This window comes from Lissotriton helveticus, chromosome 1_2 (genome assembly GCF_964261635.1).
Source record: "Lissotriton helveticus chromosome 1_2, aLisHel1.1, whole genome shotgun sequence".
In the NCBI taxonomy this organism is placed as follows: domain Eukaryota; kingdom Metazoa; phylum Chordata; class Amphibia; order Caudata; family Salamandridae; genus Lissotriton; species Lissotriton helveticus.
In genome coordinates, this window is record NC_136058.1 from 192282170 (window position 1) to 192296075 (window position 13906).

The 13906-nt window shown below is 43.9% G+C and overlaps 1 protein-coding gene across 2 annotated transcripts in view; it reads left to right on the forward strand.

The window, feature by feature from the left end:
- FAF1 (Fas associated factor 1) overlaps positions 1-13906 on the forward strand; it is a 1925838-nt gene that overhangs the window by 242783 nt on the left and 1669149 nt on the right. For both annotated transcript variants that reach the window (XM_078671305.1, XM_078671297.1), the window contains exon 3: positions 10367-10413. In XM_078671305.1, the coding sequence (XP_078527431.1) occupies positions 10367-10413 (47 nt within the window). The remainder of the gene's footprint in view (positions 1-10366; positions 10414-13906) is intronic.

Sequence of the window (13906 nt, forward strand, 5' to 3'; positions counted from 1 at the left end):
GGATAGGGTGGAGACTGACTTGTCAGTACTGGAGGGGGAGGTCTCAGGTGAGGCCACTCCAGAGGGACTGCACCGACTGAAACTCCTCCGTGATGAATATAGGAGCTCAGTCAGGGACAAGGCAAAAGTTCAAATTGCCGATACGCAAAGTAGGATTTATGAGCATGGCGATAAGGCAGGAAAGTTGATAGCGTGGTTGGAGAAGGGGGAATGGGCTTCGCGGTTAGTGCCGGAATTGCGGACGGTGGAATCCGGACTGGTGACAGACCCACAGCAGATCGCAGACGAACTTTCTACATACTATAAAAGGGTATATCAGTTGGAGGGGACCTACTCAGAGGCCGAAAACACGGCTATGATACACGATATCCCAATGCCCAGCATCTCGGAGGAGGACATGATGTATCTGGACTCCCCACTCACGGATGACGAGGTGGCGCAGGCTCTTAGGGGTATCCGCTCTGGGAAAGCCTCCGGCCCGAACGGAATCCCCATAGAGCTTTATAAACTTAACACGAATTGGCTGGCGCCATTTCTAGTGCCATGTTCGTCGAAAGTAAATAAGCGGGCCAACTCCCCTAAGACCAATGTGTTGCAAACATCGTTGTCATCCATAAAGAAGGCAAGCCTAAAACAGAGTGCTCTTCCTATCGGCCGATTTCACTACTTAATGCCAAACCTAAAGTGTTGGCTAAATTATTGGCGACTAGGCTGGTTAAGGTCATATCGATTCTGGTCCACCCGGACCAGTCTGGCTTTATGCCACGCCGAAATACAGCCCTCAATCTCAGAAGACTGCACGGGATTCTGGATGGTGCATCGCACATACACGAGCCTGCAGTCCTGTTGTCACTGGATGCAACCATGGCATTTGACAGGGTCGAATGGCCCTACTTGTTTGCGGTCTTAGCGAAGTTGGGAATCAACAAGGAGTTCATTGACTGGGTCCGTCTCCTATATACTAGTCCTCTAGCCAGGGTCGTGGTAAACAACCACACATCCGTAGACTTTCCCTTGGGAGAGGGTACAAGGCAGGGATGTCCCCTCTCCCCATTACTATTTGCGTTGGCACTTGAGCCACTCGCTGCATGGGTCTGATGGGACCGGTCGATTCGCGGGCTGCGCTGGACGCTTGAGTGGGAGGGTAAGATCTCGCTCTACGCAGATGACATCCTGCTCTATCTTACCAACACCCGGGCTTCCTTGATCAACTTCATTGACGTCCTGGCCGTATTTGGAAGGTACTCGGGTTTCGCCATTAATTGGGCGAAATCTGTACTTTTTGTTATTAGCGGTGACCCTCCGGTCGTCCCGAGTTCCTGTCCACTGCGGATTGAAAATGTGGGGTTTCGGTATCTGGGCATATTTGTGACCAAAGATCCGAAACTGAGGTACGACGAGAACCTTGAGCCCCCGCTGGCCAAGTTTCGAAGGGACGTGGTGACATGGAAATCCTTGTTGGGCCGGGCTGTGTTATTTAAAATGATGATTCTCCCCCGCTTTCTGTATGCGCTCCAAAACACAATGGATCCAGTGCCCTCCTCGTATTTTAAGGACATGGAGTCCCTCCAGAGACAGCTTCTATGGGAGGGCAGACCCCGTATTGCTTTCTCCAAGCTTACTCTTCCCTGGTACTACAGAGGGATCGGTTTTCCGGACCTACGTAAGTACTATTGGGCTTCCCAGCTGGCGCCGATCAACCACGCTATTTTTGGGTCCCCTTTGGACCCTGGATATGCGATGGACCGTGGGCAGATGCCCGGGTGTCATTTCACCAGGGCACTCTACGCTAGGAACGGGCGCTTTCCCCTCGTTGGACCAGCGGCACATGCGATGCATGTATGGCACACTGCTACGCGATGCCTGCAATGAAAGGGGAGACTCACTATGGCAACCCCACTGTGGAGCACGGAAAGGCTGGGCAGCCTGTGGAAGACGAAGGGCTTTGATAGATGAGACCTCATTGGGATCTCACAAATAAAGGTCATGTGGGGGGAGGATGGGATACTAACGTTTGCCGTCTTACAGGAACGTCATCAGATGCAGGAATGTGAGCGTTTTCGATATCTTCAGGTCCGGCATGCCCTGCTCGCTAATGTTCCCCGTGGCACTGAACTCCCAGAGGCCTCCCCACCAGAAGACCGAGTACTGGATGGTATTCTACCGACCAAAACCATATCATTGATATATAAAAAACTGATCAACCATATGAGCGACCCCCTTGTGAATATTAGGGAGAAGTGGGGCGCGGATGGCCTAGTCTTGGATGATGAAGACTGGAGAGAGGCGGTTTCCTTCCCAAAAGTAGTAGCCATCCAAATGCGACTTAGACTAGTGCAGTTGAAAATGTTACACAGGACATACATTACAGGTCCACGTCTGGTACATATGGGTTTGGTGGACAGCGGGGACTGTAGGAGAGGGTGTGGGGAGACCGGAACGTTCATTCACATTTTGTGGCAATGTGTGGCAATACAGGAATATTGGGTCAGGATTCATGAGAGAATCTATGAAGTAGTAGGGGCGGAATTAGCGGTTGAGGCACGACGTTGTATGTTGAATGTCTGGGAGCCTACTGATCCGACCACAAATGAGAAGCAATGGATGACCCTGGGATGCATGATTGCCAAGCGTAACATAGCTCAGCTGTGGGGGGCTAGTCAGGTGCCACAAATTGGAAAATGGATGGAAGATCTAGACTGGTGCATGTTCAGGGAAAGATCGGTGTACGTTGCTAGGGGCCGGCCCCAGTAATGGGGGAAGATCTTGGGAGCGTGGAATGGCTACAGGGGGGATACATGTACTCCACCGAGTGTTTGCGAGGAAACGGCAGCGCTGGTGTCCCAGTGACCCTTATTGTCATTCTAAATGTATTCTGATATATGGAATTGTGTAATTATTTACTGTGAAAGAGAGGTATGTCAACTGATGCTTTTTGTTTTTGTTCACAGCAATACATTTTTTTTTTTTTTTTAAAAGCACGAACCACCAGGATACGTCTTTAAAGTTGGCAGAGTTTTTTTATAATCATGAGAATACCAACAAGTTCGACTCCAAACCGAAACACCCTTGCTTTAATAAGGCGTGCAGGGAAGCCAAAAGTGCACTGGTACTTGGTGTTAAAAATAAGGATCCCGAGCAGCTACGTCTCACTATAATAATACCATAGCAGCAGTGAAAGTAGCCTGGGAGAAAGAAAAATGGGAAGCGATCAAGAAAGCTTTGCACAGTAAAGACATGAGAGGTTTTTGGAACTTAGTGAAGACTGGTAGTAATTCGGCTATTATTCCCAATCTAGGGGAAGATGCCTGGAGATTGTATTTTAAAGTTTTATACTCTAGCTCTCTAGATGATACCATAGTGCACGTGATGGTTGATGTTAATCAAATACCCTTAGACACGGATCCCCCACCCTGCTCACTGCTGGAAGTTACTCTGGGGTTGGGCAAAGTACTCCCCAATAAGGCAACGGGACTGGTTAGAATTCCTGGTGACTTGTATAGAACCGAACAGACAGTCTGGGCACCCTACCTGCAGATTCTATTTAACGCCATCATCCAAGGTATGGATCTCCCTTCAACCTGGGCCTGGGCGGATATTATTTCAATTTTTAAAAAAGGCTCCCCATTAAACCCGGCAAATTATCGGCCTATCAGCCTTATCGATGTTACCCAAAAGATATTTGCTTGTGTTCTCCTGGGGCGATTGCAATCATGGATGGGCGAAAGGAATGTCCTAACTCCTCTACAAGCAGGATTTAGGTCTAAAACCTAGACCATAGATCACATTTTTAGATTGTAATTAATCTACTGGAAAACAGTAACCCGGGTTGGGGGTAGCCTTTATCTAATCTTTGTGGACCTCAATTCCGCCTTTGAAATGGTCCATTGTGATCAGTTATGGGGACTCCTTCACGATATGGGGGTGCTGGTCTACCTTGTCAGCTTTTGAAGCGTTTACATGAAGGCACTTACGCAAGGGTAAGATATAGCAAGAAAGGAGAGTAGACTGCCCCCTTCCCTGTGGAGAAAGGGGTGAGACAGGGATGTGTGTTAGCTCCAACTCTCTTTTCCCTCTTTTTAAATGGCTTAATAGAAACCTTATTAGCTGTGAAGGATATAGATTCACCAAGGTTGGCAAATAGGAAAATACCAGCCTTAATATTCGCTGACGACACGCTGCTCCTGTCAAAATCACCAATGGGTATGCAACGTGTATTGGATCAGTTTAGTTCATTCTGCAGGAATAGGAATCTGGTGATAAATGTCCAGAAAACTAAATTTCATGCTAAAATCACTAATTGTCCACATCCACAAATGGAAAGTAGGTCCCTAGAGAGAGTGCCCATTTTCGATTATCTGGGCATCACATTGAATGATAAGATGGACTGGGGGACCCAAATAACCTAGGCTAATTTGAAACTTAACACAGTCAACGGGAGGTATTTTGAAAGTTCATAAACATTGCTCCCAAAAGGTGGTTGGTCCCCCGGCTGAAATTTATAAAACCCAAGCGAGGGGAGCCTTGTTATATGGAGCTGAACTTTGGGGTCACTGTCCATCTCAGATCCTAATGGTGACCGAGAATATATTCATGAGGCAGTTTTTGGGCCTTCCTAAAAGGAACGTCCCTAACCCCACTTAGGATGGATTTGGATATTGGCCCTATTGTTGATTTAGTTGACTCACGTCCCCTCCTCTTCTGGCATCGTATTTGGAGTACGCCTGAGTTGGTTAATTACAGGGAGGAACTGAGGGATGTTATGTCCATATTGGGGGCCACCAACCTACCATGGCTGTCTTATGTTAGGAGTGTCTGCCTTTCTATGGGGTGGGCAGGTATGTGGACAACACCGGAAGAGACCTTTTCTAGTATTTTTAAAAGTTCCTTGTCCTTGCTTTTAAAGCATATAAATTTGCCCTACTGACCAGGAGTACGAACTCATGACGCTTGACCTCAAGGTTTCTTGATGCCAAGCAGCAGTATAAATTGGAACGGACCTTGGACAGTATCCAACCGTTCATGGCAAAAAAACTGTTTCTACAATTTATGCACTTTTCCCTTCCGCTCCGTGCTTTTACAAATGAATGGAAGGGTGCAGCCAAAGCAGCTTGTCCTGGCTGCTCCGCCTCCGAAGAAACAGAACTCCATGTAATGCTTTTCTGTCCTGCATATCATAGGTCCAGATCTAAGTGGGTTCTACAACTATGTAGAAATCAGGGGTTTAGAAATTACACAGAGGTTTTTAGGCTACTCAAATATGAAACACTTCCGTTATTTGTAGTCGCTACTTCGAAATTTCTGTTTGCAATGTGGTGTATACGTAGAGGAATCCTAAAAAGGAAAGAGTTGGGCAATAGTCTTCTGGCGCCCTCTAAATAATCATACAACTATCCCTTGCTTTCACCTAGAGAATAGTGATGATATCTTTAGTTTCCTTCTTTTTTTTTTTGTCTAGGCATTGCGATTTTAATGTTTTTTGGTTTGTTATTTTGTTTAAACAAAAGAAGGAGAAGGAGAAAAAAACCAGTTCAAAATGCAAAATGTATTGATATTGGTCTTAAAGTTCTAAAGTAGGAGACCAGGCCTTCATCGATTGTACTTTATGCCAACTTTTCAGGGGTTGGATAGTTATCCAGTGACATTTAATATTATGGAAACGTTGTAATATACTTCCTTTATTCATGTATTGCTCTCTTGAACACTAATTTTCGATTCCCTTACATTTGTACTCTTTTATTTATTTTATGGATTGTAATACGTACTGTGCTTTTATGGCAGTACAGCCGAAATAAAGTATTTTTGAATGACTGACTTTTTATAATGTATTTAGCAGAAGTTGATTAACCACATAACCTTGATTATGGTCTTTGGTAAATGTTTTTTTTTATGTATCTTTTTATTTAAAGAAGAAAAACGAGGGAATATTACACATATCAGGTGTCATACAATAGGATACATTGCAACGGTGTACAGGTGAATAGGCCAATATGACATAATCAATACAAGGAGCGTGGGGCATCAAAATTAATAGGTATAAATAGAACGGAAAAATCAATATAATCAACAACCCCGTTGAGCTTGTACTAGCAAGGCCCGTCCACTCACGTATACAGGATAAATAGGACCAGAGTAGACACCCAGACATGTGAAAAATAGACTCAGAATAGACAAATCTACTCTCGTAAAAGGGGAGGGAAAGAAAAAAAGGCCATAGAACTAAATAAAGACAAAATAACCCCCCCCATTCCCCCCACCCTGCACCCCTGCAATGGCTATGGCCTAACCCCACTAGCAGCGTGCCTGTCGCCCAACAACTAAAACCTAAAGGAAGGAAAAGAGTGGGGGAGGAGATGTCATACAGGCTCCCGGTCTCCTTTATTCCCCGCCAGAAGCAGACCCCCCCTGGATATAGTCAGACAATGTGAAGCCGCAATTAAAACCAAACGGGTGGGTTTAAGAGAACCGTCCGACTCCCGCATCATTTTGGCTACAAGTCCCGTGTCAAATAAAGCCTTTGTTTCAGACCCAGACGATTACACTCAACCCTGGCCACTATGATTTTTCGTGCGAGTTCTCACCGCTCGGGACGCCATCTCAAGAGGAAAGTCAAAGCGTTCAAAAGAGTCAAAGTCATTATAGTAGGATCGAGTCCAAAGTAGTAATGTTCGAAGACAACGAATCAAACGGAGATGTCTGTCCACCGACAATAAGTTACAAAAACGTATTCTAACCAACTGGGGAGAAAAGAATAAAAAATCACTCCGGAAATCGCTGTGGAAATTGTCTTGGAGTATGAGGTTGTCTGTGTCCATCTTGGGCGGCATCGGGATAGAGTATAGTGAGTTTACGGTAGTTCCGGGCTCGCTGTCTGTTGTTCGGGGGCTGACAAAGCACAGCAGGTCTGGTTTCCGCACGGGGCCCTTTGTATCAGGCATGTCCCGCTTCGCGGTTAAAACAACATGTTTCAAATCCATCGAGGGATCGGCGTCCGGTCTCAAACACATAGTGTCAACTGTTACGACCATCGGTGGGTCTCGCCGCCGTGTCCGCAAAGTAAATGTAAATGTAAATGTAAATGTACAGGAATTTATATAGCGCAAATCACCAAGCAGTTTCTAAGCGCTTGCTTAGGGAACCCATCCTGGTATTCCCCTGTGAGATAACCCTGGCAGGGTAAACGCAAGGTGAAAGCCAGGCATCCCGCCGCGAAGGGCCGTTGTGGAGATTAAGCAAGCTATTGCCCAGAGTCGCAGAGTGTGAACCTGTGAATCGAGTAGGCACCGGAGCGAGAATTGCCGAGTCCATGGACATTTTAGGACTCAAGACCCCGCCGAGTCGGGAATTGAACCCAGGTCCCGGGCTGACCTCTGCTTCCAGGTCTGCCTCCTCTAACCAGTGAGCCACACTTCTCCACAAGTCACCCCGGCCACTGCACTACCATCCAATCCGGTCAGGATATTCTTCCAATCTGGGCGACCGGACGCCGTCCTGGTCTCGCAGCGGATGTTGTTCAACTCCAACCCGGATGGGTTAGAAAGCGAGGCCCCGGCTTCCACACTGGATTAGGCCGAGAATAAAAACACGGCATAACTTAGTCTGGCGAGAAGATGGAAATCTTGGGATTGCATCTTTAATCTCAGCAATCCATAAGCCATATGGGAGTCTGGTTCGAATTCAGGATAGATATCAGGATTCATGAGCTTCTGGCGGAGGTCGGCGGAGCCGGGAGCTTACGCGGCCATCTTGGTTGCTAGCGTAGCTCCTCCGTCTTTGGTAAATGTTAATTTAAAATCAACAGGGTATCTTAAACATTTAATGTTAGCAGTAGTGCGCATTTTTAAATACCTTAGCATTATGCGTAGCAGTAGCTTAATATCTACTTTTCTTGAAATAATGAAAGCATGTACGATTAAGATCTTTAAGTTTTTGAGACTGATTGCTTTCCAGGCACAGAGGACATTAATCCAGACTGTAATTATGTGTCACATAGATTATGCTAATATCCTGGACCTAGGTCATCCTGACTATATGCTCACGAGATCTCAGATTGTTCAGAATGCAGCAGCTAGATTACTCTTTAAAGTGCCTAGGTGTCTGCCAATTGCTCCCCACCTGAAGGAGATCCGTTGGCTACCAACTAAGGAGAGAATTCATTCAATTTAAGGCACTAGTCTTGACAGAACTTAATATGGCACATGCCCCCCATTATCTTTTGATGTGGCTACAGCTTTATTATCCATTGAGAGCTCTCCGTTCATCTGCTGCCAACTTACTATCGGTGCCAAGGATAAAAAAAGAGGTGGGCAGGGGCATTATTCTCCTATCTTGCAGTTCAAGCATATTACCTAATCTTGCGCCATTACCGCAGGATCAGGGGTGAAATATCTCTTTAGGAAAGCTGTGAAAACTCGACTATTCGACCAGTTCTTTTGCGAGTTTTACTCGGTGAATGGGGTGAATTATTGCAGTTTATTTACAGCCAGGACATTCTGATGAGTAGCTGTTGCACTTTTTCAATTCTTGATTGATTGATTGATTACTACAATGTGAGCCTTCACGAACTTGAATATGAAATCCGCTGCTATTTTTTTAATAAGTGTTGCTATTTGTGTATGTAGGCAAAGTAGGACAGATCGCCATTTATGGATGCCCTCGAACGAGCCAGTTTAACCGGATAGTTTGAAAAAATTGAAAAGTTTGTGCTAGAAATCAGTTTTGCACTTTTTGCATTGCTCTGATAGTGTATTTGCCTTCAGTTGGGTAGCCCTTTCTTAATATAGACTTTGATGTCTGTCTCCTGAAATGTTGATATAAATTGGTTAGGAGAAATTAGGAATCTATTTCTGGACATTGCTTGCCGAGAATTTGCTTCAGCACCTCTTGTTGGGCAAACCCCCTTCCTACGAATCCTTCTTTTGTTTGAGAAATACTCTACACTACCATAAGTATGTGAAAGAGAAGAGATCTGTTGTGAAGTCAGTGTTTGGTCTGTCCCGTTACTCCTCCAGAGTCCCTTCTCTGAACGTTTTCAGGAAGGCACTCAAGACCTGGCTCTTCGACTGAACGCAGCTGCCTAACCCTCATCCCGCTTCACCCCAGCCCCTTGAGACCCTCATCGGTGAGTAGTCACTTTACAATCCCCTCACTGATTGATTGCTTTGTCTGTGGAGTGATGAAGCTTAGTCTTGCATAAAAGGGCTAGACCAGTTGTGTTTTAAAGACCTTTGATAAACTTGACCTAATGTTGCTCCCTTGTCCCGAGTTCATGAGCACTTGCAAACATTGGTTAAAAAAGGAGTAATATTACATCTCTAGAAGAAGTAATATATGTGTTACAAAGTTATTTGTAAGCTTTTGCATTGGGGATTATTCAAGTTAGATACTGTGAATGTTTAGTATCATATGGTATTTGGTTTTAAAGGAATTACTGCATTGTGAATTTGCCACAGGTGTGCTGATTTTTGTTTTTTTGGGCCAATGGGCTAATGAGTTAATGTATCTATATATTCAGGACGCACTGATTTGGCTTTATTCCCTAACTGGATAGGGCCTTATATTCTGGTACTAACTACAGTCAAGTACGCAAAGTGAATGTTTATTAATAACTGTTTTAGGTCTAAAGCTAGAGTAGTTACATAGAGAATTGTTTACTTTTTACTCACAAAACAGATTCTTCGATAAGTTTCCTTGTTTTATTTATTTATTTATGCTTAAAAGTTTTCTGAAATATGTGATTAGAGCATGGCTGGGGCATAATCCTTACATAGGGGGAAAAGGAGCTGTAGTAGAAAACTTATAACTGACGATTGGATGGAACTCTGTTCGAATACTTCAGTTCACGAACCATTTGTGAAAAAAGATGCACATGATTTTAGGATGAATATGAAAGTAGTGGAAAATGTAATCTGAAAAGCGCTTCCATCTAACAGCACGAGGAAAGCATGCTTTTGCTTCCCACTTTATTAAGGATTAGGAAATAACAGGTTTTTAAGGAAAAACGAAAAATCAGAAAAAAATGACTAAGTGCCAATTTAAAAAACCTTAAAACTGCAAATGCATGTAATGAGATTCCTTGGGATGCTAGTGGATACATCTCACACAGGTCTCATCTAAACAAATATTTCTGGTCTTCAAACAAAGTCCAAAACATTTAATAAAATAGAGTCCGCCCACCAAACGTCCAGTGTAAGCAGAGCCCACATTGGCCAAAAGACAAGTTGATGTGATTACTAATCATCAATCCTCATTCATGCATTAAAGTTCACTTTGGACTAAGTGAATACTTATAATGCATTCTGTTCTGCATAACATCTTTTGGATTGCATCAGCAATATTTAATGTTACTTTTGCTTTTTTTTTCCAGGCAGCAATTAACGGTGTAATCCCACAAGAAAATGGGATCGTTCAGAGGTATGCACATTTTAATTTTACCTTTATAAAGCTGGCTCACTAGTCCAATGACCAAGTGATAGTAATCGGCATTTGGCACAGATTTATTTTTAAAGTTTACTTCTGGAACGTGGATGATACATACACTTGCATCATTGGTGGGAGCTGACAACTAATACTCTGCAATAATGTTGCTGGTAATAGACAATTTGTTGAATGGTTCCTGTGCATAATATCGCTTGAATATAACAATTCGTTGTGCTGCTTACCCTTCATTGTCCAATGTAGACGTTATATAACCACCTTGACCTGTAAGTGCTTTTGCCATTATGCCAATATAAGGTTGAAAAAAGTGTACAGACAACAATTATTCCACCGAACAATGCAATTCATCAGCATGAATAAGCCCTTTCAATTCAGAATGACTTTGCATTTACACTCCAAATGAATCCATCCGTGACATCCCTCTAATCTTTCCTGTGACCGATTAACTTAATTCCTACCACTAAGGTCAAAACGTATACTATACTTAACACCTTTGACATTTTTATTTACCATTGTTTTGGACATAAATTGCATTACTCAAACTTCATGACTCTACCATTTCCAAATTTACAGATAGCCTGCTAACTTTCTTGAGTATCGCAGACTGTTTCTGAAGTGCTAACGGAGTTTTGTTTGCCGGTACTGGGCATGCATGTCTTCGTTAACCGTGGAACCTAGCCAACTTCCTGTGTGTCTGCACCCCTTCTCTAGCGTCCTGTTTTCTGTCCTTTTTCATGGATCAGAAACTTCTTCTCTTACACTTACAATTTCTTAACATTGGGCTGTGACCCTAATAGCTCTTGGATCTTTCATATGCCTTTGCTGTATTGTTTTGGCCCTTGCACGTCTTCCTTCAGTTTGGTGAGCTTATGCTGGAACGCTTGTTATCAGTCTTATTGCCACTGGATGTTTGCAGCAGCTGATCTACAGCACTGCATATTAGTTGTAGAACAGTTATCCGCCTGCAAGCCTGTTCTCTGGCAACCATCAGTATGAGCCCTCGTTGAATCTGCTGACATGCTGAAGAAAAATATTGAGATTCCAAAAGAGAGGATGAATTTCATGATTGATCAGGAGATGAGTACAGGTGTTTGGCCACTGTAAGTGGTAGCGCCTATATACAGCTCTGTATCATGATTTCTGGAGGCGAGTCAGAGTTGTGATTTTGATCAACACCACGCCCTTCAAGCGCTTAGGAGCCTTGCAATGGTGATTTCTGGATCCAGTCTGGCACCTGAGGAGATTCACAAACGGAAGGCTCTGCAGTTAGCTAGTGTGTGCACTAGAAAGAGTGTTGCTGAAAGAAAATAACGTACTTGTTGCGCTGAATGTAAGCTCCTGTTATCCAAATAAACCAGGGTTCGTCCATGGTACCTTACTTTGATTCTTCCTTTGGCACTATTCAGATCCATAGGCAGGATCAGCCAGACATTTAAAAAGTAAAACAAGATTCTGACTAAAATTGATCAAACTATGTATGAAAAAAAACCCATATCGACTGGAATTATTTCATGTGTGTATCATGTGTGCAAATGTTTTTATATAAACACCATATATTCCAAAATGTCAGTTTTACTCCGCGATATCAAGAAGAAATTATTTTTTCCATTGGAGTTATTAGATAATCAGTGATTGTAGCAAACAATACATAATTGCGTGAAGCGATGTGGAAAAGCCTAGCATAGTTGTTTTGCAGTCATGAATATTTGGTGTGCTATGAATTAACTTCTCAAAAAATAAAATCTCAATAAAAGCTAACTAAAAAATCAGAAAGAGCACCGAAGATTGGTCCTACTTCTTTCAACCTACTCAGCACACCTAACCCAAGAATGCTTTACTTAAAGCCATTCACCTTGACATTGGGCCCCAATTGCGAAAATGTGGTAAGAGGGTCTTTGAGGGATTTATCGTATAGTGAAAAGTGAATCCTGAAATTAGCCAAGTGGAATGAGGAGGGCATAACCACCTGGAAATATAGATGGACCCAGCTCATAAATAACTGGTACCCAATATAGCAGACGAGAGGAAAGGAAACAGATCCACCCCACTACCATCCCTTTTCTTTGCACCCAAATTCCTGGAATGCTCTACCCCGTGTCTCATACATACCTTGCGTTGTTGCCCATCACCTTTTATATTTCTTCCGTTTCCCCTTTGTCACATCAGTGCTGAGTGACTCTGCCCAACTAGCTTCACCACCTTTACTCCGATGAATACTGCCCCCTTTGCCGCCTCACTGGACTCTATTCTTCCTTAGATCCTATAATGGAAAACAACATGTTGACATTTCTGTTCACCTCCTGCTGACCACACAACTTTGCACCACCAGCTCTCCGTCGCTCTCCCCCCACCTGTACCTTCCTACCCAGAAGTGGAGGTGGAGAAGTGTGGCTCAAATGGTTAGAGCGTCAGACCCTGATGAGAGGTCTGGTCCGGGACCAGGGTTCAATACCCGCCTCGGCGGGTCTTGGGCTCAATTTCCTCGGACATGATAATTCTCCTCTCGGTGCCTATTCTAATCGTGGGTCCCACTCTGCAACTCTGGGCAATAGCTTGCTTAATCTCCACAACGGCCCCAACGGCGCTGGGATGCCTGGCTTCACCTTGGGGGTGCCCAGGAGTGGACATTTCACAGGGAAAAGCCAGGAAGGGTTCCTAAGCGGTGTACGGACAGCGCCGGGACACTTCCGTTGGAGGTAGCTGTGCGCTCTACAAATGCTGGCATTTACATTTAAGTGTAATCAGCATTGTTTGGGACAATCTGCTATGTCTGTTGTTCTATAAATCTAATTTAGGAAAGATGTAAATCTGTGCTTAGAAAACACAAGTAAGAGATGCACAATAAATATGTACTCCTAAGGTGTTTTTCTATATCTAATAACCCCAACTATTCAGTTGGTTTGACTGATCATATATGCAAATAATTTGTGGGTTGATCTGACACCATTCACACGTTATAGAAATGGACGGAACACACTGAATTTCCAAGAATAAAAGGTAAGGGCTGGAACAGTTGGCATTTAAAAATTGAGTTACTGGTTAGTAGAAGTATGTACCCCGTCCAAGCAGAGGCCAAAATCCTAGTCAGGGTAAGTCCGATATATTCCCCAAATTAACCTGTGCTCACCCTCTGGTAGCTTGGCACAGAGAAGTCAGGCTTATCTTAAGAGGCAATGCGTAAAGCACTTGTACAACACTTCAAACAGTGAAAACACCATTGTTAAAAAATAGAGCTTCATTTAATGAGCAAAACAACAAAAATCCAATAAGAACTTGAGATATGAATTTTGAAAAAATTGGGTGGAAATACCTCATTAAAGCGCAAAGTGCCAACTGTGGTTATCTGGTCGCGCCATACCGGAACAAAGTCACAAGTTCAGGCCGACCGGTATAGAGCGTGGGATGGCTACAGGGACCCACCTGCGCCCGCTGAACACAGTACCTTAAATTCTGGTGCGTTCTCCGCGCA